The sequence below is a fragment of the Taurulus bubalis genome (genome assembly GCF_910589615.1).
Source record: "Taurulus bubalis genome assembly, chromosome: 8".
Taxonomy (NCBI): domain Eukaryota; kingdom Metazoa; phylum Chordata; class Actinopteri; order Perciformes; family Cottidae; genus Taurulus; species Taurulus bubalis.
In genome coordinates this window covers 15,237,828-15,264,522 of record NC_136596.1, presented here as the reverse complement: position 1 = coordinate 15,264,522, position 26,695 = coordinate 15,237,828, and the positions used below count along the sequence as shown (strand labels likewise).

Sequence of the window (26,695 nt, the reverse complement as noted above, 5' to 3'; positions counted from 1 at the left end):
AATCAGTGAAAACATGCACCTCCGACAGCACATGGCAGGCTTTCCCTGGATCATACCAGTTTCCCAGTAACACTGTGACATGTTGGTGATACACAAGTTGAAATTTGTCAGCTCCCTTGCTGCCACGCAATTTTGGTGGCATATAAGGTTGTTGGCAGTAAAAGCTATGTAATCACTATAGACATTGTATTAAATACTATCTTGTTGTTGACTATCTCCTACTACCTCACTTCTTTTTCACCAGAGAATGCCAGAATAGCATTTCAGCAGACCTCTTCTCGCATAGATATTCTCCTTGAAGCTAGAATTTTTTGAATATGTTAAGTTAATAGTTCAGTCTTGGATGAGGCGAAGCCGTAAATGGACACTGCATAAACTTAAGTAGGTTGCTCATTACACCCTGCTAAGAGTTGCAGTGCAAAATACTCTCTGCTGGATTATGATAGAAAATTGTTTTTCGTTCAGTTTAAAAAACACATAGCATTTTAATTCCCATTATATCAAATCCCCTCCATAATTCAAGCTGAGTATTATTCCACTTACAATTCCAGAAATGCTTAACAATGAGCTTGTACTTATGTTTCATGCTACGGCCTCCTTACTAATCTGCTAAACTATTCTCCAGGGGATCTCTGAAGACCTTCATCCACACAGTTCACCTGCTGCAGAAACAAAGTGATCTGGGCCAGCTCCCTGTGTCAGATGTCCTGTACAGGTGAGGGCAGTATTCTGGTTCATTTTAAAGATACACATAACTAACTTTCCCAACGTTTAACCACCCTGTATCTCTCCTGTTTCAGACTTTTGCTCCTAGAAGGAGGCCCAGGCTCTCCATCCTGCCTTCTGGGAGGCAAACACAGTGTGTCCTGGGGTTTTGAGGACATGCTGCCTACACCTGATAATTCTGCTGGAGGAGCAGAGAGTAAAGGTAAAAATCTTTCTAAAAACTTTTGTGTGAACAGCCTCTACATTTATAAAACATTAAAAAAACTAGCCCCAGCAGATGCAGTTCTCTTAGCTGTTAGTAATGAATTATGTCTTGGTCACATGTCTTGTTTTCCAATTTACAAATAGAGGATTGGGCATGTCATATTGCCCCTTTTTAATACTGCCCAGCTTTCTGTTATACATTTTCTGAAGGTGAATACATATATCAGAAGATTCAGGAGATACAGTATATTCATAGAACAGGTTCACGTAGTTACATTTTAATTTAAAGTAAAACAAAATTTCAATCATTCTTTTTTGTATTGGTAGTAGGCATCAATCAGACATCTACAGATGCTCTTCAGACAATTGACCTCCCCGATGATGCTCATACTAGCCATGTGCATATAGAACAAGGGGTGAAAAACAGAACAATCAACAAAAAGAAACAGAATGAAACAAAGAACAAAAAGAAAAACAATGTTTATAACTAAGGAGCGATCTGTTCTCCATTGTACATTCATTGATCCATGAAAACAAAATCAGGTCTATGGGGTGCCACGTATGCAACCCATTTTTTTTCCAATATCCCAAAAATTGTTCCAGTTTGTGGTTGACAGATGCGGTTATCTTTTCCATGTTGTAAATGTCCATTGTAATGTCCATCCATGTATTCAGAGTGGGACTCTCTTGTGATAACCATTTCTTGGTGAGAGTCTTTTTACCGGCCACAAGCAGTACATTTATTAAATACTAAATACTCTTTTTGACTGTGTCAGGTAAATATCCCAGATACATGGTCTTACTTTCCAGAGGTATTTCACCTTCAAACATGTTCTGTAGGGTGGTGTGTATCCCTCTCCAATAGTCTGTGATAGCAGGGCAATCCCAGAAAATATGATAATGGTTTGCATTTTGATTCCCACATCCTCTCCAGCAAACGGGAGGGTTCCTATCATAGTGGCGTTTCTGAGAGGTATTTACATTTTAAGGTAACCTGACATGAGATTACTAGATGTGGATGTCTGGAGGCATTACAGTCTAGTTATATGGAATAACTAAGCAAAGCATACAGGTGCCTTGACCTTGTTCAGCACCCAAATTCTCTGTTCCCACTCTTCACTTCTTCCCTACCTCCCCCTACTTTTTTGTCTGTTGTTGCCCTCATATTGAATCCATTGTCCCTGTGTCTTGCAGACACCGACCTGGGGCGCTGTCTGGCCACAGACGGGCTCTATCTGTATACTACTAACTCATCTGGGAGAGGACTAAGCAAGCTGGGCTCTGGTTTACATGGGACACTGAGGTAATGTGACTCTCCTTCTTGTCTGCCTATCATCAGCAGAATTCAGAGAATATCAAGAAAGAAAGAGAGGGTGAACACTAGAAATATCCCTGATCATTTATGCACCACTTTGCACTGTGTTATTTCCTGGACATTTTCAAACCAATATCTGCATTACACAGTCACATCCTCCCTCTGTCTTTGATTGATTTTTTTATTTTATTCCATGCTGTGGCAGCAAATGTCCCAGTTTGTAAGCAGAGGGCACACGGTGGCAGTACAAATCTTAGCAATTGCATACGAACATTTAGATTTGTAGCTTTGAACTAGTACGGCAACTCTTTCTTGAAGGATCTACTCTTAATTAATTGTCATTGTCAGGACTGAATAGGGTAAACAAGAGGCTTAATTCTGTTGGAAGAATTGGGATTTTGACAAAAAGGTCCACCTTCATGTGTTCAATTAGTGCACGTCCAGAACACGTAAATAGATGCTCTGTGTTTGTGCAGGGGTTTTGTGTACTGTCGAAATGAAGAGTTGGAGCCTGGCTGGGTGGTGTTCTGCAGCGGTCGCCTACTCCACCGTCCCTCCTCTCTTGATGCCAAGCCTCATCAGCTGTGCCAGGTCATTGACCCCTTCACCCTCCAGGTACTGTATACTTTCATTTCATGACTATTTTGTATTTTATGTTGAATTCAGTAAATTAGACTTTGTAAGTCTTGATGTTTGTGTGCAAAATGATCTGATCATAAAGCTAAAGCTAAGTTCAGTCCAATGTGGTGATTAAAATTAAAACCAGCTCTTAGTTAAAATGAAAAGCATAGCCATAGCTAGGGCTTATGTTCACTGTGTGATTTTCAGGTGTGCCAGATTGTGCCCATGCCAGCCCACCACTTCCCTGTGGGCAGCAGCATGACCACGCTGCACCTCTGCTCAGATGGGACCTACCTGTACTGGATCTGGTCCCCAGCCAGTCTCAATGAGAAGACACAGAAAGGCCACTCTGTCTTCATGGATGTCTTTCTCTTGTCTGTGAGTAGTATATGCCCTGCCATATACAGTGGTTTCAGTGTTTTTTTTACGTCTGTGTTCCATCCTTGATGTCTTCTCTTCCCCCCTGTCCATGGTGCAGACACAGACAGGGTTGTGTGTTGCAGACATCTTGCAGGAGAGGGTTATTCTAACTCGCAAGGAAGGCGAGTCTTCAAAGTGCTTGAATGAGCTTCTCTTGAGTCGAATGTCACGCTTCCGGGCCTCCCATTCTGCCACATTGGCTGCTCTCACAGGCTCTGCAATCACCAACACTGTCAAAGAGGAACAGTCTGGTAATTCATCAGCACAACTTTTAGTCATCCACAAATCATATGTCCTTCAATGTGCAATACATATGGAATATAATATTTTCTGGTGACACTTTTCTGTTTAACTCTTTCATAGCTGTGAACACTAGCTGTGGACTCCCTCTAAAGACCTTGAGAAAGACCCCGATGTATGTGTGTGGAACCTATCTAGTGATGCTGGTCTCGCCTCCTGGTGTGTCTGGGAGCTCTGCCACACGCTCCCTATTTGGAGGTACCAGCAGCCTGTCCTCTCTCAAAAGTAAGAGCACACACACAGGCACACAGACAGAAATCCTCAGTGTTGAGTTATTTTTGTCATAAGTTTTTCTCAAGTTAGAGCTAATGTGATTTCAATTTTTACTCTATTGTAAAGATACATTACAAAGACTTAAAAAAAAGAAGTAAACTAAGTATTTAACATCATGTTAAACTGCTGGTGGAGAGCAACTATTCTGATTACAGTCTGATTGCAGCATGAAGTCCAGTAAGAATTTATGATATGTATAGCACATTCGAGGGGTAAATTCACAAAAGGATTGCGTGGCTTTTGTGACGCTAGAACTGTACAACTAAGACAAAAGAGGAACGCTTGATTCGCAAAGCACCTGCAGAGTGTGAAATACCTGCATAACTATGCTGCCAAGCGTCTCTGTGTTCCTGTCCACATGTTTCAATTAGATATTGTGCATAATCTTGCGTAAAATCTGTCCCTTTTTATGCAAATAAGCTTCACTGTAAAAACTTTCCAATTCACAAAGAGTAGCGCTAAGCGCAGTTCCACTAAAATGTTCCTCGTCTTTGGAGAGTTGGTGTAACTGAATCACATAATGGGTGTCAGCACAATTTTGGGATGCAGTTACAGGACGCAATGACATTTATTTAATGATAAATAAATGATTAAAACTCCCCTACGTGTATTTTTATGAAAATAACTTAAGAAGTAAGAACTTGCGCTGTGATGCCCCTCGCGTAAATGCACACAGCATCTTTCTTAATGGGGAGACACGTTTGTTGTTTCTGCTGCGGTGAGAAAAAAAGTCTAATATAATTCAGATTTTAATCATTAATTATGTATTTTCCACTCACATGCGGTCGAGTCCGACCCATGCCTGGTCTATATGAACTGAGCCCGGCCCAAATCGCCAGCACATTGACGAGCTTCTGGCTCTGCTTGACCCCACACAACTGACCCATTGGGTTCAAGCTTATTTACACTTTGCCATGTGGATAATTGCAGTCAGAAAAGGCAAATGCACTAAGCTGCAAAACATTAAGGGCATGTTTATCAATATCATTGGCACGATATCTTTTGGCAAAGCGGACTTTGAGACGGGGAAGATAGTGATTGAAAAAATTCATGTTAAAATATAAATGTAATTATTTGTGATTGAATAATCAAGGACATGGTTTGTTTAAAAAAACTATTGTAGAACCCCCCCAATGATTTGTTCTATACAATTAATGACTTTATTCACTAAGCCTAACTTTACATCTTTGCTTAGTATTAGCTTCCAGCTTGGTTTTTAACCTGGCTGACGGTCAGTTCAGCAGCCGTGCAGACCTCATTGATGCGCCTGGAAGTTCTTTAGGCAGGGGAGCCCAGGTGGCGGGGCTAGGTGAGCTAAGTCTTTGTTACATCCTACTCTTATGTGTCAAGCTCGCAGAGAATAGTCACACAATGCATGGCCATTTTAAATGACGTATCATTCTGTAATTTTTGTCTTCTTAGGAGCATGTTATGACGCACTGAACAACTTGATCTGGACCTGCTCCAGTGATTACATAGATCAATGGTGCAACCCTGGGAACCAAGCCTTTCATCATGTGTGCCATAGGCTCGGTGTCAGCCATGTCATCAAAGAACCCAAAGGTAGATAAATACTGCCTGGAAACCACCAGATGCTCTTTGTATCAGCTCAAGTCAGAAATTTTAACATCTGCAAAACTTGTCCTTTCACAGAGGAAACAGTGGCCACTGGCGAGGTGATCAACCAGCTGCTTCATCATGTAGGTGCTATGTGTATCCATCAGCTCAACCTGCTAGCGGCAAGCAGCAACAGCCTGCCCCTGGGGGCCCTACTGGGTAAACAGCATCCCATCGAGGCCCGTCACTTCAGCAGCATCTGTGACATTATGGAGAAGGCCATGGTCAATGGAGATACATGCATAATCCGCTGCATCTTGGTGGTGTTCCAGGTTAGTTAGCGGTTTAGCCGGGGGCAGTTCTGCTGAAAAATGACTAAATTTTCTGTGTTTTTCAGTTGTTTTTGTTTTGTTTTTTCCTCTGTTCTGTACAGGTGGTGTTTAGGTTTTTCAATCCTCACTCAGAGCAGAATAGGGAAAGTGTGCGTCGTTCAGGCCTACTCCTGTGGCAGCTACTCATGGCTCCAAAGGATCAGATCGGAGCAGAGATTCAGAGAGAAGTGTGCCTGGCCATCAGGTAAGCTGGATATTCCACATGTATAGAGATTGTATGTGTCTAATGGGTATAAACAGAAGTAATAGTTAAAATGGCGTTTTACATAATCAGGGTCAATGGTATTCACATAGGCTTTCTTTGTTTACTTTCTCTCTGTCTCTGTAGTTCAGGCCTGAATACTTTGTATCAGGGGGAGGCTGAACTCAACAAACTGCTAAAACTGGTTTTAACTGAGGGTGACTATGACAGTAAAGACACATTTCAATACAACTGCCATTTAAACTGATTTGTGGTGAACTTAGCTAATATTCTGTGTATTTTTATGTGACACTCAGGTGAAAGGAACAGTGGCCTGTCTCAACTTCGTGATGTTATCCTTACCAACTTGGCAGACCAATTGCAGAAGAATAGATTTGGGAGTGAAGAAGAGGAGTACTACAGGTAATTGGCTATTCTGTAACTATAGAGTGCAATATAATTTCCAATAGCCTTTGATAATGGTGCAGAACAATGTCCTATCATAGCTTAAAAATACAAGTTTATTCCCTGTAGGTCTATCCTAAAAATCTCTCTCTTTTACAGATTGAATGATGAGCTGCTGCATTGTATCCTCAAGACTGTAGTACGAGAATCCTGCCTCGTCATTACGAAATGTCAGACTGTCGCTCGAGACGACTTCCAGAAGCTGCTCTCCACTGTGCCAGTATGACTCTCAGTTCAGCAGAACGAAATGTCATCTGTGTTGATTAAGATCACATGTTTTGTGGGATTTCACTTGTACAAACTAAAGATGGTTTTCCCTCTCTGTAGGTGGTCTCACCTAGTCTCCGCTACCTCATGGCTGTTCAGAACCACCTCCTCAGTAACACCATTCTCATCCGTCCGGATGATAGTGACGACAGTGACAGCTCCATACAAGGGGAAACAATCAAGGTACAGGTAAACACCCCTTTAAATACCCCTACCTCTGTGCACGTGGATTCTGTTGTGTGTCTGTCAATGAGAGACCAACCCACCAAACGGAGCAATGGGAGATGAATGTTCTTTTACTGCACTGCATAGTAATTTGTGCTCATTGCACTCATAATAATATCCGTTAACAGTGCTATAGTAACGAAGGGCGTGTTGTGTCTTCTTCTTATCACTAATCATGGTTACTGATAAAAGTATGAAAGCGGAACAGTCTCATGTAATCAAACAGCTCAGATTGAATGTTTGTTTTAGTATGCAGACATAAAAGTAAATAAATTATGTTTGTATTAACTTCCTTATTGCATGATGGTCATTGGAAATCTTGAAAGCCGTGTTACGTAAATTTGGGCATATTATGTGTGTGTGTGGTCCTCAGGAGCTGCAAAGCAGTATCCTATCCCTTGCCACCAAGATCTTGGTGGGATGTGATGAAGTGCTGGAGACCCTGCAGCAGGTGACCACAGCTCTCATTAACAGTGACATCGCTGACAGAGAAACAAGGTGAACCTTTAACTGCATCTTTGAAAAAAATTAACTTTTCAGGGTGGGAAATGACTGTTACTGGATACCTTCTTAAAATCTACAAGTTATCTACTACTTATTTTATTATATTGCATGAGCAGACTTTTAATGTTAATCTTTGGTGTCATCTGTACTATCATAAAACCATGTCACTGACCACCAGATACAACCAGACTGTTCTTTTAGTTGGCTCTAATGCACTGTGAAACAAGATTTCGCTAAATTTGGGTAATGATGCAGCCTCTGAAAGAATAAAAGAGGGTGCAATAAATAATTTATGGCTGCAGATCTTTTAAATTACTGTGGCTTTGTTTTACCTTACAAATATCCCTATTTCTTGTCTTGTTTTTTTTCCCTTGGATTAATCACCCTAACATTACATGTGTGCCTTCTCTCTTCTTGTTGTTCAGGTTGAAAGGCCTGGAACAGGTAACCAAGGCCACCATGCTTGGGCACCTGCTGCCAGTGTTGCTCACCTCTTTGATGCACCCCAACCTGCAGACCCTCACTCTTGCTGACGCCCTCATGCCTCAATTGGTGCAGCTGGTCCTCTACACCAGCCAGGTTGGAGTCTTGCCAGTCCAAAAGGCAATTGTTGTATTCAATTTAAGGTTCTTGAGTATAAAAAGTAGTCATCATTCAAGTATTTATTTCCAATCTCTGTTTTCCAGACTGCTCTAGTACTAAAGACTCAGTCGCCACTTTTCACTGAAGACCCTCCACTTATGGGTGGTTCACTTGGGCTGGGGGCGAAGGCATGTGTTGCTGATGACAAGTACGTTTTCTGAAGGTCCACCATGAGAATGCTCACAACTAATTGTCATTAAATCCACCTGATTATATATTGTATCCCTTTGCTGCATAATTAAGTATTTTGATAAATAAATGATCATAGAAGAGCTCAGGTTAACCTAAGTGTCAGCTGTTTTGTCTCTCACAAACTCTGTTTTCTAAAACCAGTAATTTATTTGTTTCCTTGATATTAGAATACTTGACGAACAGGAGGAGCCTGGTTTCCTGACTGGGCTGAAGATCCCTGCCCCATGGGCTGCTGGGAAGACGGTAGAGACGGTGCACCCTGTGAGGGACAATTACAAGTTCAAGGAGACGGTACACATTCCAGGGGCCCGCTGTCTGTACCTTCGTTTTGATTCTCGCTGTTCCTCACAGTATGACTATGACAAGGTACTGACTCTCACAATACACTGTAGGTCCAATGGCCATCACCTCCTGGAACTCTTACATACATTGTGTACAATTTTTCAAGCATAGCAAAACACCTGTTGGGGATATTTTGCACTAAATGTATTCTCTGATGTTTTAGTTGGTTATCTATGCTGGTCCCAACACCAACAGTCGTAAAGTAACAGAGTATGGAGGGAACACTCTGGGATATGGCAGTCGCAGTGTCTTAGGGACAGGATGGCCCAAAGACCTTGTCAAGGTAAAATAAGCTGTTTTACGCAAACAAGTACTGTGAGCACATACATTCTTGAAGAGCTACATTTTGTCTGTGTCCTGTTTTAGGTTGAAGGAGACACAGTGATGTTTTCCTTTGAGATGAGGAGTGGACGTGAACACAACACCCCCGATAAAGCCATGTGGGGGTTCTCCTGCACTGTCAGAGCTCAGGTAAAACTTGTGAGCACTGGCATGTCCCAAATGTCTGTAATACTGTTGTTAAATCAAACTGGCTGTCAGTGTGGAACATGAAGAACAACAGCTTATTCTGAGGATGCTATTTGTTTTTGTTTTCAGGAGTCATCTGAGGATGTCTCTGGAGGCCTCCCCTTCTTGGCAGACCTTGCCCTGGGTCTGTCAGTGCTGGCTTGCTCAATGCTCCGCATTCTCTATAACGGGCCAGAGGTGACAAGAGAGGAGGAAGCCTGCCAGGATTTGCTCTGCTCAAAGCTGCTGCAAAGGTGACACAGTTAAATGAAAAAAATACTAAATGTCTCCAAGTGATATTGATTGCGAGTGTGATAAATATAGTACAATGTAAGAATCAGAATAAGAAACGGTTCATTGCCAAGTACGTTTGCACATACAAGGAATTTGGCTTTGTGATTAGTGCATAACAATATACACACTTAGTACACATTCAGTGGTATTTCATTTAAATCATTTAGCAGCCAAGATGACAGACTGATGACGGGTGTGTTTTTTTTTTCATTAGGTGTCAGTGGCAGGTGGAGGCAAATGGTGCAATCTCTCCTGCTCTCACGCCCAGCCCTTCCCCTCTGCCACTCACTATTGAGGAGGATCGGGAGTTCACGTACCCGTCGGATGTGCTCATCCCACCCCCAGGCCTCATGCCTGGGACTTACTTTGACTTACCTCGTATCCGCCTCCCTCCAGGCATCATGGGTAGGCTACGAGAGGTGTCTGGAAGGGCTCGACCGCAATTCCGTCCCAGCATCAAGTAAGAGGGTCATGCTGTCACGGTACACAGGGTATGCATGTAGCATCATCGCTGTTTATAGAAAGAAGAAAAATAGTACAGAAAACTAAGGAGAGTTGAAGAAACATTTTCTTAGACTGCGACTGCAGTGTACAGAAATGTACAGATCCAAGCCTACAGTTTTGTAAATGTATTTAACATATTTAAAAATGTAAACTGTTTTACAGATGATCAGAATATCCCCTTTAAGTCCTTGGGATTCTGATCACAAATAGAAAGTTTTGACTTTTGTATGTCTTTGAACTTTGTTCATACAGTAAATGATTGATTTAATTCCCATGGCTTTTTTCAGTATTCATCAATAGTTTTCCTCTCGGTATTGCAGCTCTTCTCATTCATAACAGCCATCGTTTGTTTGCTTTTGGGATAAGGAATGTAATATAGCTTTAAAATTTCAGTGACCATGTAAAACTTTTGTTTTCTTGCCAAAATCATAACTTTTTTTACGCAAACAATTGTTTTCTGTCAGGGAGGTGATCAGGCCAGATGTTATGGAGGAGGTTATTGTATCCTGTGTCATAAAACACCTCAGCCTGGTGGATGCCCTTCAGTCACTTGTCAACTACCAGTACCGTGAGGACCATGCAGAGGAGTATGACCTGGTCTGTAAGATCATGGCTGAGACCTTCAAGAAGATCAATGCTATGGAGCGTCAGCTGCAGGTGAGCTTCTGTTAACACAGTAAGGCTTTTATCAATTATTATACTGAAGTTACATTTGCTTGCCATTTGTTGAAGGCGCACTGTGCACACTATGCATATTTGCCATATTGACTGTTTTGAATTAGGCTGTTAAAGAAAGTTTCAATAGTTTAAAAAGTATGTTTTGTTGGCCACAGGCAATGTTATTAATGGGGAATTGAACAGCAACATTTATGTCACCTTTTTATAATATCTTTAATCACCAGCATGCTGTTGGAAGTTTGCTGGGAGTCTTACTCTGTGTTTAATTGTCTCTGGTGTTACTTTCAGAGTGTTGGAGAATTGGAACAGAAGTGGCAGAATGAGGTAGAGGAGGCCCAGCAGGGAAAGCTGGAGAACAACACTCCTTTCTTTCACGACTACCACTTCTTTGAGGTATCCTGTTCTTCACACAATTACCAACTTTTCCTCAAGAGATTATACCATTACCTCAACCATTTGCTTTGATATTCATATCTCGTTTTTGTTGCTGTTTTATCAGAACAAAATTAAGGAGCTGGAACTACTTTGCTCCCTGAAGGAGGTCCCACTAGATTTTAGTGATCTGGAAAATGTCGTCCTTGGTTTGAGGCAAGTAATACAAAAAAAAATCCTTGCACTTGGAAGAGATATCATGGGTCACATTGTGTAGTAACATTACATGTCTGCAACTACAGGGATAAGTTCTTTCAAGAGGTGAACACCATGCATCTCAGAAGTAGCACTTCACTGGCCAAAACTAAGGCACTAGTGAAGAGTCTGATGAACCGCACTGAGCTGCTGCTCCATGTTACCATTGCTCCACATTGCAGAAGCCTCACCACCACACCTGCTGGCACACCAGGTCCAGGTACGCAATATCTTTTTAGGTGTGCTCTTATGTTACTAATTAGTAATTATGTATTATTAATAACTAACCTTGTTGGGCAGCAGGGTTGGGATTGGAGATTTGTTCCTTTTAATCAGATGTTTAAATTGCATGTTGTCAAACACTCTCACTATTAAAACAACCATCAGCTTGTGTATTTATGGGTACAGTTATGTAACTTATACAGGAGTCAGACTTTAATTAATTTTTAGATAGATATATTTTGTATCACAGCCTTATTTTTGTGAATAAATATTTTCATTTGTCAATGTTTTTTGTTTTCAGGCATGATTGGTTGTCGTTTGAGTTGCTCCATCATGGCAGACAAAAAGGCTGTGACTTTGATTCTCATCTAATTTCTCCACAATCCTTTTGTTCCAGCCTCAAAATCTGTATCAGACGCCAAGTCAGTGATCCCCATGGTGAAGCAGCCAGTCTTCCTACGCAGCATGTCAGCACCCTCCGACTTGGAGATGATTGCTAACCAGGACATGGAGTTTACACACGCAGCCCAAAGGTATTTGTCTATTTTTGTTTGATCTAATTCATTTTTGAGGATCATGTAAGTGAACTGGAGGTGAATTAATTTTTAACCTTTTAGACGGCGGCACAACCCTACCAGTCATCGCAGCAGCTCATTTACCCTGCTGCAGTCTCTGGCCATCGAGGACAGCCGTGACAAACCAACGTACAGTGTTCTGCTGGGGCAGCTCTTCGCCTTTATCGGAACTACTCCTGATCAGGCTGTAAGTCTCCTACTCATCACTCACTTCTTTTTTTTAGTGACTTCTTTGTTGCCATAGCTGCATGACAATATTTAAGTGAATTCTGGTCTGACTTTGAGATCCTTTTATTTCTGTAGGTGTCGAGCAGCAGTTTTCTGTCTGCTGCGCAGACACGATGGAGACGCGGCACCACACGGAAGCAGGCGCTTGTTCATATGAGGGAGTTGCTCACTGCTGCCGTCAGAGTTGGTGGCGTCACCCACCTGGTGGGGCCTGTGACTATGGTACTGCAAGGTGGCCCACGGTAAGAAAGAGGGGGCTATAAGCACTGGCAACACCCTACTCTACACGTACACAAATTGATTTATAATGCAAGAGTGTGCAATGTAGTATTCATATTACAAAATGTAAACATTTTAATGTCACTGTGAAACAATGCTTGAATGTGGCTGGTTCGTATACACATATATATATATATATATATCTGTGTTTGTGTGCCAGGATTGAGGAGCTGACCTGTGGTGGAATGGTAGAGCAGGTGCAGGAGGCCTTTGGGGAGACCATGACATCTGTAGTGTCACTATGTGCTCGCTACCCCATTGCTTGTGCCAACAGTATTGGCTTGCTTTGCACAATCCCCTACACCAGGCAAGATGATTCATCTTGTATTCTCTCTTTTTTTTATTTGTCTCTGTATTACTAAACCTTCAGATGCCTTACCCTCATTTGTTATCCATGTGGTCACAGGAGTGAAGAGCAGTGCCTGGTTCGGAGTGGTCTGGTCCAGCTCATGGACAGCCTGTGTAGTTTAAGTGGTCAGAGGGAATGCAGCTCGAATGAGAAGCAGACCAAGAAGCAGAAGGTGGCAACCATGGCTTGGGCTGCTTTCCAGGTTCTGGCTAACCGCTGCATCGAGTGGGAGAAGGTGGAAGGTAAGTTATGCTTGGATCAATATACCTAAAAATATGAACTTGTCTTGAAGTGCACATTAAGAATTATGTTTTCAAATGGCCAGAGGCAATGGCTGCACACTAAAACGTTAGTGGTTTGTTGTAATGGTTTGTAATTTTTTTTTTTTTTCTCTTTTCAAGGTGGGTCTACAGGTGCAGTGCACTCTGGTCTGGCACGGCAAGTATCCAGCTTGCTGACAAATCACCTGGCCAGAGCAACAGAGTGCTGTGGTAATCAGGCAGCTGGCAATGATGCCTTACAGGATGTGCTCAGTCTGCTCAATGACCTTTCCAGGTAAAACTTTGTCCTATATTTTTGGTGATGTGTTTGTTTGCATCATGTATGAACATCATCATGTATTTGTATATATTTCTGTATGATTTTATAAAATTGTTACATATGTTCCTTTGTTTTGTATTTCAGGAGCCACATAGGGAAAGCTATCCTGAGCCAACCGGCTTGTGTTTCTAAGCTCTTGTCTCTTCTGCTGGATCAGAGACCTTCACCAAAGCTGGTGCTTATCATCCTGCAGCTATGTCGAGCTGCCCTGCCTCTCATGAGTGTGGAGGACTGTGGTAATGTGGCTCTGCCTTCGTGGAGCTACTCAATTAACACGCTAGATGCTGAGCAACAGGATGCGAGTGACCCTGCCTCGCGCATTGCTGCCTTGCTGCTAGCCAAGCTTGCAGACTATGTCGTACCAGGTTGGTTTCTCTCACCCAGGAGTACTACATATGTGTGTGTGGACGCGGTTTGCCCTTGAAAACAAATGTATTTTAATCAAAACTTTTATATTTCAGAAAATGCTGGATAGTAATAATGTTATTTTCTCCCACTAATTATTAATATTTACAATATTATCTTTTTTACCAGGCTGTCAGACCCTCCTCTCCCCCAGCTCTTCTGAGCCAGACACTAGTTTGTCCCGCGCCAGTTCCAAAGGAGCTCTGAAGTCTGAAGATGTTGGAGAGGAAGGCGAGGCGGTTGATGGCAAGCTATCAATCTTTATCCACAAGAGAGAGGACCAGTCATCTCATGAGGTCCTACAACCGCTTCTCAGGTAAGTTTTCCCCAAATGTCTTTGTCATTTCACATTAGGAAGCTTAGTCTGGGTTTCTATGACATGAGTGTTCTTCCGTCCACTCCAAAATGCAGCAGCTCAGAGGGACGTCCCTTTCGCCTTGGCACTGGAGCGAACATGGAAAAGGTGGTAAAGATGGACAGAGATATGACAAAGGTCAGTTTTACTGAAAAGAAAAAATTACCCAGAATTGAAAAGTGTATACTAAAACAATATGAGAATGTCCGTGTGTTCTGTAGCTTCATTCCAAGTGTCCTCCTGACATGCTTTCCTTTTCAAACCATCTCTAGAGTGGCAGCTGTGAAGTGATCACAGAAGAGGCCGCTGCTGCCCTGAGGAAGGCCAACAAGTGGGCTCAGTCTGGTCTGATAGTGAGTGTTGGTCCACCTGTAGAGACTGTAGCCCAGGAGATCGCTGGAGGCGTCACCACTGGAGACAAAAAGAAAACTGCTCAGACCGCTGTGTGTAGGGACAGGAATGCTGATCTGGCCAGGTAAATAAACAATAATTATTTTCCTGTATATATGATTCAGTTCTAGGCGTCAGAAAATTAGTAATGGCCATACTGCATCGTGTGTGTGTGTGTGTGTGTGTGTGTGTGTGTGTGTGTGTGTGTGTGTGTGTGTGTGTGTGTGTGTGTGTGTGAATACATGTGTATATTTTTGTCTGGTCAAACGGTTTATGTGACTTTTTCTGACTTTAAAATGTATCTTGAACAGATCGGACCCTGTCAGGCCATTCATCAGTGGTCATGTTGCCAACAGTATGGCTGCTGAGGTTATTGCTCTGCTGCATAGCCTGCTCACTGCCCCAGAGTCCAACACCGCTCAGATCTGGACTAGCACTGCTGAAAAGGTAAAGAACTACTATGTGTTGGACTTTATCACAATATTTCTGCTCATTAATGGTAATTGATAACTTGTTGCTTAATATAGGTTTGTAAAAAAAAAATCGGAATTTTTGTTTAGAGTGATTGAATGTGGTTCTATATGATGCTGTTTCTATTAGACTTAATGCTTTCTCCATTGGGGTGTGTGGTAGGTTCTGTCCAGGGCTCTGATGTTTATCCCTCAGCTTGGGAAGTATGCTGAGAGTATTCTGGAGAATGGGAGCAGCAGTGGCAGGAAACTGTCTAAGCTGCAGGCCATTGGCAGACAAGCTGTTGCTGCACTTTGTGCGCTTGGGGGCTTTAAAGAAACGATTAAGATTGGCTCTGAAGTCCAGGTTAGTGAAGGGAGAGGAATCGATGAACATGCTGTACTTTCACTCCAGAAAAAAACAATTCAACATTTTCCCCCAAAAGCTTGAAAATGTTGACATCGTTCCTGTGATTCCTCTCCAGGTCGTAGGTAAAGGAGTGCTGGGCAGTGTGGGCATAGTTATGTCCATCAATGAGCAGGAGGGCATCGCTACTGTGAAGTTCCCTTCTTGCGAGTATAGGAGAGCTTGTCAAGCCTCAGACATCCTGACGGTACCTATATCACGCCTCTGCACACCCAGATCTGAGGTATAGGTTTCAGCATTAAACACAACAGTCCTTATTTTTATGGAAATATCTGCTTCAATCTCACTTGTGTCTTCTTTTCTACCCTTCCCCAACAGGCTCTCCCCCTCTATAAACTCTCAATTACAGAAAAGGTGGTACAGGCAGTGCAGTCTATGCTTCTGCCACAGGAGGGCAGTCTCTCCATTCACACTTCTCTACCAGCTACAGGAGATGGCTCCAGCCCAGTAATGGCTGCAGTACGCTTGTTGGCTGAAATCAGAACCAGGTTAGTGAACATTTGTGTAGATCAGCATGTGTGCTTTGAAAAGGTCTGCCTTTCTTTTTATCCCTCATCTAAGGTGTCATCAGTTTTAACTTGTTTTCCTTGATTGTTTGAGTTGTGTTATTTTAATGTGCTTTATTAAAATTGTGGGAACCTTTTGAAACTCTGATTCTGTAAATTAAATTAAAAAAAATATCTAATGGCACTGCAAAACCATAGATTGGACAAAAATCCCCACGTTCTTAATGGTTTTCAGATCCTGTCTGGTGATGGCGCAGCTCCTGGAGGATAGCTCCTTCTGTGAGGAGTTCATCCAGCAGTGTCCTGCTGCTGTCGAAGTTCTCAACCTGGTGGCCCAGGAATGTAGCCCCGGTGAGCATGCATACTGGCACGACGGATCATTTGAGCAACCAAAAACATTCATGTACAATACTGTGTATTTGGTCTGTAATACATATTTCATTTAGTTCTGTCATCTTGTGCAGGGGAGCGTCTCGGCATGGTCGAGGCTCAATGTGAAAGAGTCAGAATGCTGTACCGGGACTGTGCTCGGCCCCCTCCTCCACCACTGCAGACGGACAGACGCCAGGTGGGAGTTTTTAACAGATTTATAGTATAGGTTTTGTTTTTATTTCTATAACTGACAACTCCAGCATGAGAGACCCCCCTCATGTAGCATACATGTGGACTGGATGCACCTGGAAATACACATTTTAACATTTTAAGGAAGACGGTAGAAAAACTATTGTTTGTTTGATGAGAGAAAAGCTCAGTTATTGCTTTTTATGTCTCTGCAAAGATCTTCAGTCTTAAAAAGTGAGCAAAGGGCAGATTATTATAGTATGAAATGAATATATTGCTGCAATCCTTAACTCAACCTTCAAAGACATTTTGATCAATGAAATAGTCCCCACTTCTCTCCTCATTCCTTTTGATATGGTTCTCTCGTCAGCCCAAGGAGATCACTTGGTGTCCATCCAGAGTGTTCCCTCCGGTCCGAGCCTGCATGTTCTCATCCCGTCTGACCTCTGTCACCTTCTTGGCTGATCCAAGTGCTGGAGGAGGCCTGCCCAGAGGCACCTTCATCTACGCCACCTGTCCTGTGCCAATTCAGGTGGACACATGCTTTAATTTATGCCATCTCAGGTTATTCTGGTAGTAGGATAAAAGCATGCACTGATACTGCAGCCTGCCCAAAGTCTTTAATGTTCTTCTTTTTACCCCTGCAGGCCCCGTCCTTTTACTGGGAGATAGAAATTGTCTCCTATGGAGACTCTGAGGAGGACAGTGGCCCGATTGTGTCCTTTGGTTTTGCCACTGAGGCAGAGAAGAGGGACGGAGCATGGACCAACCCTGTCGGCACATGTCTGTTTCATAAGTATGTTTGACTGCATATTAACCAAGATCCTCTTCCCACCACTGTCTCTGACTTGAGTGCTGACTGCTATTCTTCTATTTTGTGGTTTTTCCTGTGTGTGCATCTGTTTTTGTGTGTGTGCGTGTCAGTAATGGTAGGGCAGTGCATTATAACGGCTCCAGTCTGCTGCAGTGGAAGAGTGTCAGGCTGGATGTGGCTCTACTTCCTGGTGAGACAGTAGACAAAATATATTTTTCTTCATATACAGTATACTATCTCTTTTGTTTGATGTATTCAACTGAAAAATCCATACAACGATGTGTGTTGTGGATTTTAACTTAACTCCTTAAAGCATTGTATCCTATTTGGCTGCCTTTTCAACAGAAGCTAATTTGCAAGCATATGTTGCTTCCTAAACTCGAGCTGTATCTAATTATCATATGTTTTAAAATATGTCATTCCCTGTTGACCTTAAGTTATTATTGAGAATGTGACCGTACGTTTGTATGAACACAGGCGATGTGGCTGGAATAGGCTGGGAGCGTTCTGAGGGCACTCCTCCTCCCCCTGGTCAGGCCCCTAAAGGCAGGGTCTACTTTACCTACTGTGGCCAGCGGCTTTGCCCCATCCTTGAGGATGTAGCTGGTGGAATGTGGCCCCTGGTACACATTCAGAAAAAGGTGGGTTTCTATTTATTTTTAAGCTATAATTTGATCGCTCATAATATTTAGTACGTATTATACTGTATAATCTTTTTTGCTGCTTCAGTGACATCCTTTTCCCTCAGGATTAATGCAGTAAATCTTCGATTCGTCTTTCCATTGTTTTGTAGAACTCAAAGATCCGTGCCAACTTTGGAAGCAGGCCGTTTGCATACGCAGAAGGCCAAGCACACAGAAATGCGGCTGACTTGTGTGTGGACCTTGCAGAGGAAATAAGTGCAAATTTTGAGGCACTCCCCTTTGCTATGGCCTCAGACAGTGATAATGATGCAGGTGCAAGTGTTACCTCGGACTCTGGTTCTCATGGGCCCCCTTGTCGGATTGCAGCCGTGGCAGTTGCCCAGCAACGTATGTTTATCACCTTCATTTCAGCCTTCTCCTCCTAAAGTTCATGCTTTTCCTTTACCTCCTTGAGTTAGCATAAATATCCTCCAGATAGAGGTCCACTACTCTGACACAATATCTTTGTATTGTTTCACCTGCATTTTCCATTTCTCCCTTCCTGTTGATACAGAGTACAACAGCGACCTGTCTTGCCATTACAAAGTTGAGCTGAGCTTTGAGAACCTGGTCACCTCTGGTCCTGAGCCTCATCCTCCTCCTATAGCAGATGATGAGAGTGATGACGAGGATGATGATGATGTCCCAAGAGTGAGTGAGGTCACCTCTTATCCACACTAAGTGGACAAAGCTCCACATTAATTTCACGTTTCCACTCTTCATTGTTTATTTTGTATTTGTGTTTGATTCTAGGAGGACCACTATGCCTTGCTGGTTAAGGCCTGGGAGACCAAAGTGTTCCCTACAATTCGTAGGCGGTTTCGTAACGAGGCTGAGAGAAAATCTGGCTTGGACCAAATCAAAGGAGCTCTGCAGCTAGGTAAGAGTTAAGAAAGTCATTTAAATCATAACCTAAATGTCCAATTGCCACAACACAAAACATTCAAGTAAATTTGACAGGAAATTAATTGACAAAAGTTAGTCACTTATTTAAGGAGTTTAAAGCTTGATGTCACAATTTTTCTGTTCATGTTAAGGTAAGCTTTAAAATATATTTGGTTCTTATAAGTTAAGCAAGGATAACTTTGACATTGTTTGTCTTTGTGGTGTATTTTACTGACAACAGGCATGGTTGACATTGCAAGACAGACAGTGGAGTTCCTGTATGAAGAGAATGGGGGCATTCCTCGTGACCTCTACCTCCCTACAATTGAGGATATCAAGGATGAGGCCAACAAGTTCACTATTGATAAAGTTCGCAAAGGTACCATTCCCCTACATTACTATACCTACACACTTTGAGTTCAAGTTGGCTAACTTCAGGGTACGTTGTAAGTAAGCACTGTAATAAAATTGCTTGTCTAAATAATTTGCTTACTCAACCCAGGCTTGACTGTGGTCATCCGCTCTCCGGACAGTAACAATACCAACAGCACTACAGGAGGGACAGCCCTGCCCAAGTTTGCCATTCGGGGCATGCTAAAGACCTTTGGTTTGCATGGAGTAGTGCTGGATGTGGACTCTGTAAGTACAAATACTTCATACTTCAGTATTTTGCAATTTGTTGATGAACTAACTGATTTGTGTGTAAATTAATGTATTTTTTCATGTGTCAAGCCATTTCTTCACGGCATTAAAAGACACATTTACACCAAACAATACACTAGTTTTTCTTCCCATAAGGGCCTAGCAGACTGGTCACTTTAATTATAGATAAATATCTCCTCTTGAGCTCCCATGAGTTCCTTCAATAAGGAGCCAGTTCAAACGCCTCCTTTTTCATACAACCATTTTGTGCCGTCGTGACTAATTCATACCCATCATCTGAGTCATATCCTTAATATCAATAAACACAAGATAAAGTTTCCAGTACAAACAATCATCAAATAAAAATAAAAAAGATACTCTCACTGGGACAAATTCGACTTCCAAAGCAGTGTTTCAATATCAAGAGGAATATTACCAGCTCTTATTTGGGCATAAATAGATCTTTTCTTTAATAAATTAAAAAGAACATTTTCAGTAGAATATATTTTACAATAAGTACGCAACTTTAGTTACTCTAAACTTGTTTGCCCAGATATATTTGCACTTATTAACACCTTCTCTTCTGCAACATAAATAAATCTTATTTAAAGCCATATTTAGAACACATACTGTAATCTACATTTCTATTATATACGTCTTTTATCCCGTGCTCACGTTAAATATCTTATATCTTGTATCAATCATTTCAATTACCCTTTACAATCACCTGGAGATGCTAACCTTCCATTGAACTTCACATGGTTCCCACCCAATGTCTCCTGTGACAAAGACCATTCGCTTAACATGTAAACCTATATATATGCCTTTTGTTAACTTCAACTTGTCTAGGTGAATGAGCTAGTACAGGTGGAGACCTACCTGCGCAGTGAGGGCGTGCTAGTGAGGTATTGGTACCCTATTGAGATGCTGGAGCGCCCGCCCGCTGGATCTCGACGGACTGCGGCTAATGGCTTAGTCTCACTAGACAGTAGCAACATTCAGATTCATAGGTAATGTATGAACCTAATGGGAATGAGCATAATATAATGGCATCCTGCTTCCGTGCTCAAAATAGTATCTTGTTTTGCTGATTTGCTGCAGGGAACTGCTTCGCTGTGAGAGTGCGCTGGCTCGGTTGTACTGCCGTATGGCCTTGCTTAACATCTTTGCCCCAAAGAATCCCCACACCTTCACCCGTCTCTTCCACATACCTGCTATACGTGACATCACCTTAGAACACCTGCAGCTGCTGTCCAATCAGCTGCTGGCTCCACCCCTCCCTGGTGAGTATCTATCTTTCTTGTCACTGGGTCTCTCAATGTAATCATAATGTTTCTGTGCCGTTTGCTCTGATGTTGTTCTCGCAGATGGCACTATCAGTTCTAGTTCTATCCTACTGGCCCAGTCAATGCTTCACAACCTCCAGGGACAAAGCTGCTCTCCCTCAGAGCTATTCTACCAAGGCAATGCTCAGCCCATCCGGGAGTGGCTGACAGTGGCCATCACCCGTGCCTTGCATCAAGGAGAGGAAAGCCTGCTGGAGCTCACTAAGCAAATTTGCTGCTTCCTACAGGTTAGCTCTGACAATCAATGCCTGATTTACTAAACTTGCCTCTGGATATCTACCCTGTTTGTAAGATGTGAATCTTTTCATACAATTCTGTTCATTTTGACAGAATGCACCAGAGCAGTTTACATCTGAGGAGTTTTCTGTGACTGAGTCGAAGGTAAGCTTGGATGTCAGCTTTCCAGGCGCTGCGTTTGTGATCGTATCGTGCAAGGAGAGCCAGCTAGGCTGCCGCAAAGAGTGAGTTCCTCAGTAATGTTCAACTTCAGCAGTTCATGATTAACTCAGATTTTTCACCATCCATTTTCTGTTTTAATTATCTCCTGTCTTTTCCACTACATTAGCTCCAGCCTGTACAAGGCCCCATGGGCTCGAGTCATGGTGTATGGCCTGGGTCACAAAGTGCGAAGAAATGGCCAACTAAATCTGATGGAGGCGGTGTGCTATCCACTAGATGCCTCACCTACCAACACAGGCCTTACTCTCCCTCCCACCACCAACCAATACCCCTCTGTTATCATACCCACTGATAAGGTGCACATAAAATTGGGTGAGTGTCTGAAACCAAGGGGAACTCATACAGGCTGCTTCAACTTAAAAAGGTAAAAATCTGTTCCAGGATTAAATGGAATTTAATATAATATTGTCTTTATTTTAAGGGGTGTCACCCCCTCCGGGTGCTGTGTTGGTGTTGCACTCCTTGCCACTGGAGTTTCCTCTGGCCGTGGCATTTGCTGAACAGCTGTTGACTTGGAAGCTGGGTGAGGGCAATGAGCAATCAGAGGACGAGCTGGACACTGTGCCCTCATCTGTGCTACTGCAGGTGGTAGAACTACTCGGTAGGTTGACCACCAGCTCTGACGACACTTTTTGGGACCTTTGGATATTATTGAATTCCTGAAACTTGCAAGATTAATCGTACCAAATATGATACTAAATATAGATTTCAACAACTTTTAGTGTTTTCTTTTTTCTTGTTTTTGTTTTAGGTGGTTTGCTTTGGACAACTGATCTGGCTCCCTCTATAAAAGAACTCATCTTTCACTTGTTGGCTGAGCTTTTACGGAAGATCCACCACTTGGAGCAGCGCAAGAGCCCCGCTGGTCTCTCCAGCTCCATCGCTCTGCTGCTTAACCCCTGCCTCGCAGTGCTCATGGCCCTGCAGACAGAACTCCGAAAGCTCTACGATCGGGAGACTCAGGGATGGACCGCTGGAGGGGCTGGAGCAGGGGGGTCTTCGTCTGGAGGTGTTGCGTTGGCTCTCGGGGCGGAGCAGAGCCAGTTCTCCACATATTTCCACGCTCTGATGGAGGTGTGTCTGGCTGTGGCAGAGGTGACACTTCCCCTCAATGTTGGTGGATCTTCAGTGGGAGCCCTGTCCTCCACCAGTGCACCCAACCTTAGTGACTCTTCTTCATCCTCGTCATCGTCCCCAGGCCAGACGCCACAGAGCCCCAGTCTGCTATCCAAACGTAAGAAGGTGAAGATGAAGCGTGAGAGAGCAGCGGCAGCAGTGGCGGCAGTAGTCTCTGGGAAACGGGGAAGTAGAGGTGCACGGTTGTCAGAGAGTGACAGTGCCCTGCTGAACATGGCGGGTAGTAAACCTGAGGACATGCTATGGTTCCACCGCTGCCTCACTCTCCTGATGATTCTTCGGCATCTTGCTAATAAAGACCCACAGGGCTTAAGTGTGACCAGTGATGCAGTGACAGATGCCTGCCAAGCCCTGGTGGGCCCCACTGCCCATAGTCGCCTGCTGGTGCTCTCAGGTATCCCGACGCACCTGGAGGAGGCCGTGGTTCGAAATGCTATCCGCAGGGCTTGCAATGCACATGGAGGGCTCTTCAAAGATGAAGTCTTCATTCCTTTGCAGGAAGAGGAGCCCAAGAAGCCCAAAGCTGGAGCTGGGGTTTCTAGCCCTCAGGATGGCAAAGCGGGCCCTGAACCTGAGCGACCTTTCCCCAACAACGGAGGTCCTGAAAGTCCTGACAGCTCGAGCAGTGTGACTCCAGCGATGAGCGTCAGTGCTTCAGCTTCTACCAGCCAGACTTCGATCTGCAGCTCCTCTCAGGGAGTGTCCCGCACTGCCAGTGAACTTTCTGTCGATCAGGAGCTGTTGGCTGTTCCAGCTCTCAACCCTGCTGCTGCAGCTTCAGCTGGTTCATACCCCCAGCAGGGCCCCCAAGACCCCCAGACTGTCTCTAGTCAGGAGAGTCTAGATACCTCATTGTGTAGTACAGGAAGCCTGGGGAGTCTGGGCAGCTTGGGGGAGCCACTCGATAGCGCAGAAACACCGTCTGTGTCAGATGGGGGCTCTATGAATACTGTCGCCTCCCTTGAGAGTAATGCAGTCATGGCTAGGCCCATCAAGGGTTATGCTGTCATTGAGGTGGGTTGATTAAAAGCCCAATAATAGATTCAAGCTGTTAGATTTGGTGTTGTTTTAAATACGCTCGTGTTTTTGTTGTTGTTAATCATAGGTTCGTTCTCGTGCAAAAGTGGAAAAAATCCGTGCCAGTCTTTTCAACAGCAGTGACCTGATTGGCTTGTCCAGTCTTGAAGGTGAAGAGGAACTAATGGAGTTGACCAATGAAGAGATCCTCACAGCCTCCAGTGTTAACCAAAGCCTGTTTGACACACAGGGAAGCTCTGCCCTTGAAGACTACTTCCTGGACAAGTCAGTCAGAGGTTGGTGTTTGATTACCATATTTTCAGTTTTTTCTACACAGTTCCACTAGTTCTGGCAGTATCCGCCAAATATTTAATAATCAATCTCCATATTTCAAGGTGACAAGCTTGTATCCGGAGCACGAGATGTCCTCACAGATGTGTTTAAGAGCTGCGTGCACTCGGAGCAGATGCTCAGCCTCACTCCGGCCAAGCCAGTGAAAGTGTCTGACATTTATCTCAGCAAGGAACAGATCAATGCTCAGACCCCTGGCAACCTACTGCATACTTTCTTCACCAACGTTAGACATCCAAAGAAAGTACTTGAGGACCAGCTTACTCAGGTATAATAGAACAAAAATGTTGTGAGTCCAAGTCATTCAATGCTGAATCGTTCAGTGATTGTTTTGAAACTCTCCCCTGCCTCCCTCTGAAGTCAAGCACAATAAGTACATTGTTAAACTACACTGTATTCATGTACTCTTGTATGTATTCCTCATGTATGTCAATATGATTTGTTTGTTCCAGATTCTTAGAAAGTACGGCACTCCCAAGCCCAATAAGAATAAATACAGCAAAGCAGGAAAAGAACAGCACCAAGGCAAGGTAGTGAGCACCAAAAGGCCCATCACCAAGCCTCCCACCAAGGAAAAGTCTGTGCTCCACAGTGTCAGGTGAGTAATGTGTTTTCAATCACAAGTTTAGGTACACTTACATTTTGGCACAATAATGATTATTGATTAAACTTGCCGGTCTCTTGTCTCTACCAGGACTGCTCTGAGTGAAAAGAAGACAGTTCTAAAGCCAAAATCTCCGGAAAAATGCAGACCTGATGAGAAGGAAGTGGAAAAATCTCCTGCTAAGAAAGCTGAAGGTTGGCAGTAATGACACACACTTTGATAACGCATGTCACTGAATATGAATGTTTTAGTTCTAGACAGTGGGGTTAAAGTAGTGTTTGCAAAAGGTAACTAACAGAGACTAAATCGTTTCTTCTTAAGAGTTACATAATTATCTGTATTCAGAATCGACTTTGATCTACACCTATTCCTTTGCTTAAATTTGGGTTTCATAATGAAAATGATCAATCCAGTGACAGAAAAGTAAAGATTTCTGCTTTTGTCTTAGTTTTATCTAACTTGAAATAAAAGGTATTTTGGTATGATGCTACCCTACAAAGGAGTCTTTTTTTTTTTTTTTAATACAAGCTGCCTCACATACTGCCTTGTCTTAAGTTACAGAGGAGAAGTACCTGACACTGGAAGGCTTCCATAAATTTGCTGTTGACCGTGCCAAGCAGGACATCCGTAGTGTCTGGAGGGCAATTTTGGCTTGTGGTTATGACCTCCACTTTGAAAGGTGAGACTGGGGAATGTCATGCCCCAATAATCAGCCGTTCTTGAAAATAGAAAAGAAGGCTTTCACTGAACACAGAATACTTCCGTGTATCTCACATCTAAACACCTGTTCACCTTCAATAAATTGCTGTTAATGACTAAACATGATGGAAGAGCTCTATTTAACCGCAGCTGTCCTCTGTACCAGGTGCACCTGTATAGACACTCGACACGCCCAGAAGGCCTGCAGAAAGTGGAGCTTGGAGATGGACGTGGCATTGGTCCAGTACATCAGCAGGCTCTGCCGTCACCTGGCCATCACACCAGCCAGACTACACCCCCATGAAGTTTACCTGGACCCTGGTGATACTGCTGATCCTCGTGTGGCCAGCCTGCTCAGTAAGTACACCTCTTCTTTGTTGTGTCTGTGTCAACAAGATAAACAAAAAGGCCCAAATCCTGTTGTTGTTGTTGTTGTGCTCCTCTTCCTCCTCCCCCAAAAGTATTTTTGTCCAAATCCAAGGTACACTCAGTCAACTACAGAGTTATACATGCATACTTGCTACATTCTGTAAGTCCCACTTGCTTAGTTGTTTTGTCATTTAGTAATTTTAACTTGTGTGTTTCCAGATGTACCCATGGAGAGCATGCGCTTGCGCTTTGCTCTTCTGCAGTCTCTCAACAACACCTTGGAGAGTTTCTTCCTGCCGCTAGTGGAGCTGAGACAGACACTTACCTATCAAAACAGCATTGCAGCACTGTTATGTGAGGCCAAAGGTGAGCAGCATGTAGCTGGTAGAGGGGACATAATTGGCCAAGTTGGTCTGACTGTGTTTTGGCCTATATAGGAAATAGGTTGTTAAATCTGTATCATTTCCCTCATTACCTGCTATCGCCACTGGTTACAGGTCTAATCTTCTACGACACTAAGGTCACTGTAATGAACAGAGTACTGAATGCTACAGTACAGCGGACAGCTGACCATGCTGCCCCAGAGATTACCCTGGACCCTCTGGAGATTGTGGGAGGTATGCATTCCTTTTACTTGTTCACATGTTTATTGTTTCCTATCACTTTGCAAACATTCTTTCAATTTCTCTGCCATCTGTTGTACAGGTGAGATCAGATCATCGGAGAACACATATTTATGCCAGGCAGCACGGCAGCTTTCTTGCGTGCCGTCGTCCCAGCTTTGTGTGAAACTGGCCAGTGGAGGAGATCCGACCTATGCCTTTAACATCCGCTTCACTGGCGAGGAAGTTCATGGCACAAGTGAGAATTTCTCATTCACACCTTTTTTTTTTATACTGCCTGCTGTCTCACTTTTTTTCGGACCTCACTATAGCTTTGGTGAATCTTTCTCTGCAGGTGGTTCCTTTAGACATTTCCTGTGGCAGGTGTGTAAGGAGTTACAGAGTTCTGCTCTTTCTCTGCTGCTCCTCTGCCCCAGTGCTGCAGCCAACCGTAACAAGGTAAAGTTTTTCAGGATCTGATATTATTTCAGTATGACCTTTTTAT

General features: G+C 43.3%; 1 protein-coding gene across 1 annotated transcript in view; it reads left to right on the top strand.

Annotated features, from left to right (window-relative positions):
- Nucleotides 1-26,695, top strand: part of hectd4 (HECT domain E3 ubiquitin protein ligase 4) — a gene marked incomplete at its 5' end in the record, with an annotated part of 34,201 nt that overhangs the window by 5,217 nt on the left and 2,289 nt on the right. The window contains 69 exons of the mRNA XM_079222618.1: nt 626-715; nt 801-928; nt 2,125-2,233; nt 2,722-2,860; nt 3,074-3,244; nt 3,345-3,537; nt 3,650-3,811; nt 5,055-5,168; nt 5,282-5,422; nt 5,513-5,748; nt 5,850-5,992; nt 6,137-6,207; nt 6,307-6,412; nt 6,554-6,674; nt 6,782-6,910; nt 7,320-7,444; nt 7,876-8,029; nt 8,137-8,240; nt 8,452-8,650; nt 8,790-8,909; nt 8,993-9,097; nt 9,224-9,387; nt 9,642-9,887; nt 10,396-10,588; nt 10,898-11,002; nt 11,109-11,197; nt 11,284-11,450; nt 11,856-11,991; nt 12,076-12,220; nt 12,337-12,503; nt 12,701-12,847; nt 12,947-13,131; nt 13,291-13,444; nt 13,574-13,854; nt 14,024-14,210; nt 14,306-14,387; nt 14,522-14,724; nt 14,951-15,086; nt 15,273-15,455; nt 15,574-15,738; nt 15,834-16,003; nt 16,257-16,372; nt 16,486-16,589; nt 16,953-17,114; nt 17,230-17,378; nt 17,507-17,586; nt 17,874-18,037; nt 18,190-18,427; nt 18,594-18,730; nt 18,833-18,959; nt 19,206-19,343; nt 19,467-19,603; nt 20,456-20,616; nt 20,708-20,889; nt 20,974-21,179; nt 21,283-21,413; nt 21,518-21,723; nt 21,833-22,012; nt 22,163-23,562; nt 23,654-23,861; nt 23,961-24,184; nt 24,369-24,514; nt 24,611-24,714; nt 25,076-25,199; nt 25,386-25,576; nt 25,808-25,954; nt 26,086-26,205; nt 26,294-26,449; nt 26,546-26,649. Of these exons, the coding sequence (XP_079078744.1) occupies nt 626-715; nt 801-928; nt 2,125-2,233; nt 2,722-2,860; nt 3,074-3,244; nt 3,345-3,537; nt 3,650-3,811; nt 5,055-5,168; nt 5,282-5,422; nt 5,513-5,748; nt 5,850-5,992; nt 6,137-6,207; nt 6,307-6,412; nt 6,554-6,674; nt 6,782-6,910; nt 7,320-7,444; nt 7,876-8,029; nt 8,137-8,240; nt 8,452-8,650; nt 8,790-8,909; nt 8,993-9,097; nt 9,224-9,387; nt 9,642-9,887; nt 10,396-10,588; nt 10,898-11,002; nt 11,109-11,197; nt 11,284-11,450; nt 11,856-11,991; nt 12,076-12,220; nt 12,337-12,503; nt 12,701-12,847; nt 12,947-13,131; nt 13,291-13,444; nt 13,574-13,854; nt 14,024-14,210; nt 14,306-14,387; nt 14,522-14,724; nt 14,951-15,086; nt 15,273-15,455; nt 15,574-15,738; nt 15,834-16,003; nt 16,257-16,372; nt 16,486-16,589; nt 16,953-17,114; nt 17,230-17,378; nt 17,507-17,586; nt 17,874-18,037; nt 18,190-18,427; nt 18,594-18,730; nt 18,833-18,959; nt 19,206-19,343; nt 19,467-19,603; nt 20,456-20,616; nt 20,708-20,889; nt 20,974-21,179; nt 21,283-21,413; nt 21,518-21,723; nt 21,833-22,012; nt 22,163-23,562; nt 23,654-23,861; nt 23,961-24,184; nt 24,369-24,514; nt 24,611-24,714; nt 25,076-25,199; nt 25,386-25,576; nt 25,808-25,954; nt 26,086-26,205; nt 26,294-26,449; nt 26,546-26,649 (11,707 nt within the window). The remainder of the gene's footprint in view (nt 1-625; nt 716-800; nt 929-2,124; nt 2,234-2,721; nt 2,861-3,073; nt 3,245-3,344; nt 3,538-3,649; nt 3,812-5,054; nt 5,169-5,281; nt 5,423-5,512; nt 5,749-5,849; nt 5,993-6,136; nt 6,208-6,306; nt 6,413-6,553; nt 6,675-6,781; nt 6,911-7,319; nt 7,445-7,875; nt 8,030-8,136; nt 8,241-8,451; nt 8,651-8,789; nt 8,910-8,992; nt 9,098-9,223; nt 9,388-9,641; nt 9,888-10,395; nt 10,589-10,897; nt 11,003-11,108; nt 11,198-11,283; nt 11,451-11,855; nt 11,992-12,075; nt 12,221-12,336; nt 12,504-12,700; nt 12,848-12,946; nt 13,132-13,290; nt 13,445-13,573; nt 13,855-14,023; nt 14,211-14,305; nt 14,388-14,521; nt 14,725-14,950; nt 15,087-15,272; nt 15,456-15,573; nt 15,739-15,833; nt 16,004-16,256; nt 16,373-16,485; nt 16,590-16,952; nt 17,115-17,229; nt 17,379-17,506; nt 17,587-17,873; nt 18,038-18,189; nt 18,428-18,593; nt 18,731-18,832; nt 18,960-19,205; nt 19,344-19,466; nt 19,604-20,455; nt 20,617-20,707; nt 20,890-20,973; nt 21,180-21,282; nt 21,414-21,517; nt 21,724-21,832; nt 22,013-22,162; nt 23,563-23,653; nt 23,862-23,960; nt 24,185-24,368; nt 24,515-24,610; nt 24,715-25,075; nt 25,200-25,385; nt 25,577-25,807; nt 25,955-26,085; nt 26,206-26,293; nt 26,450-26,545; nt 26,650-26,695) is intronic.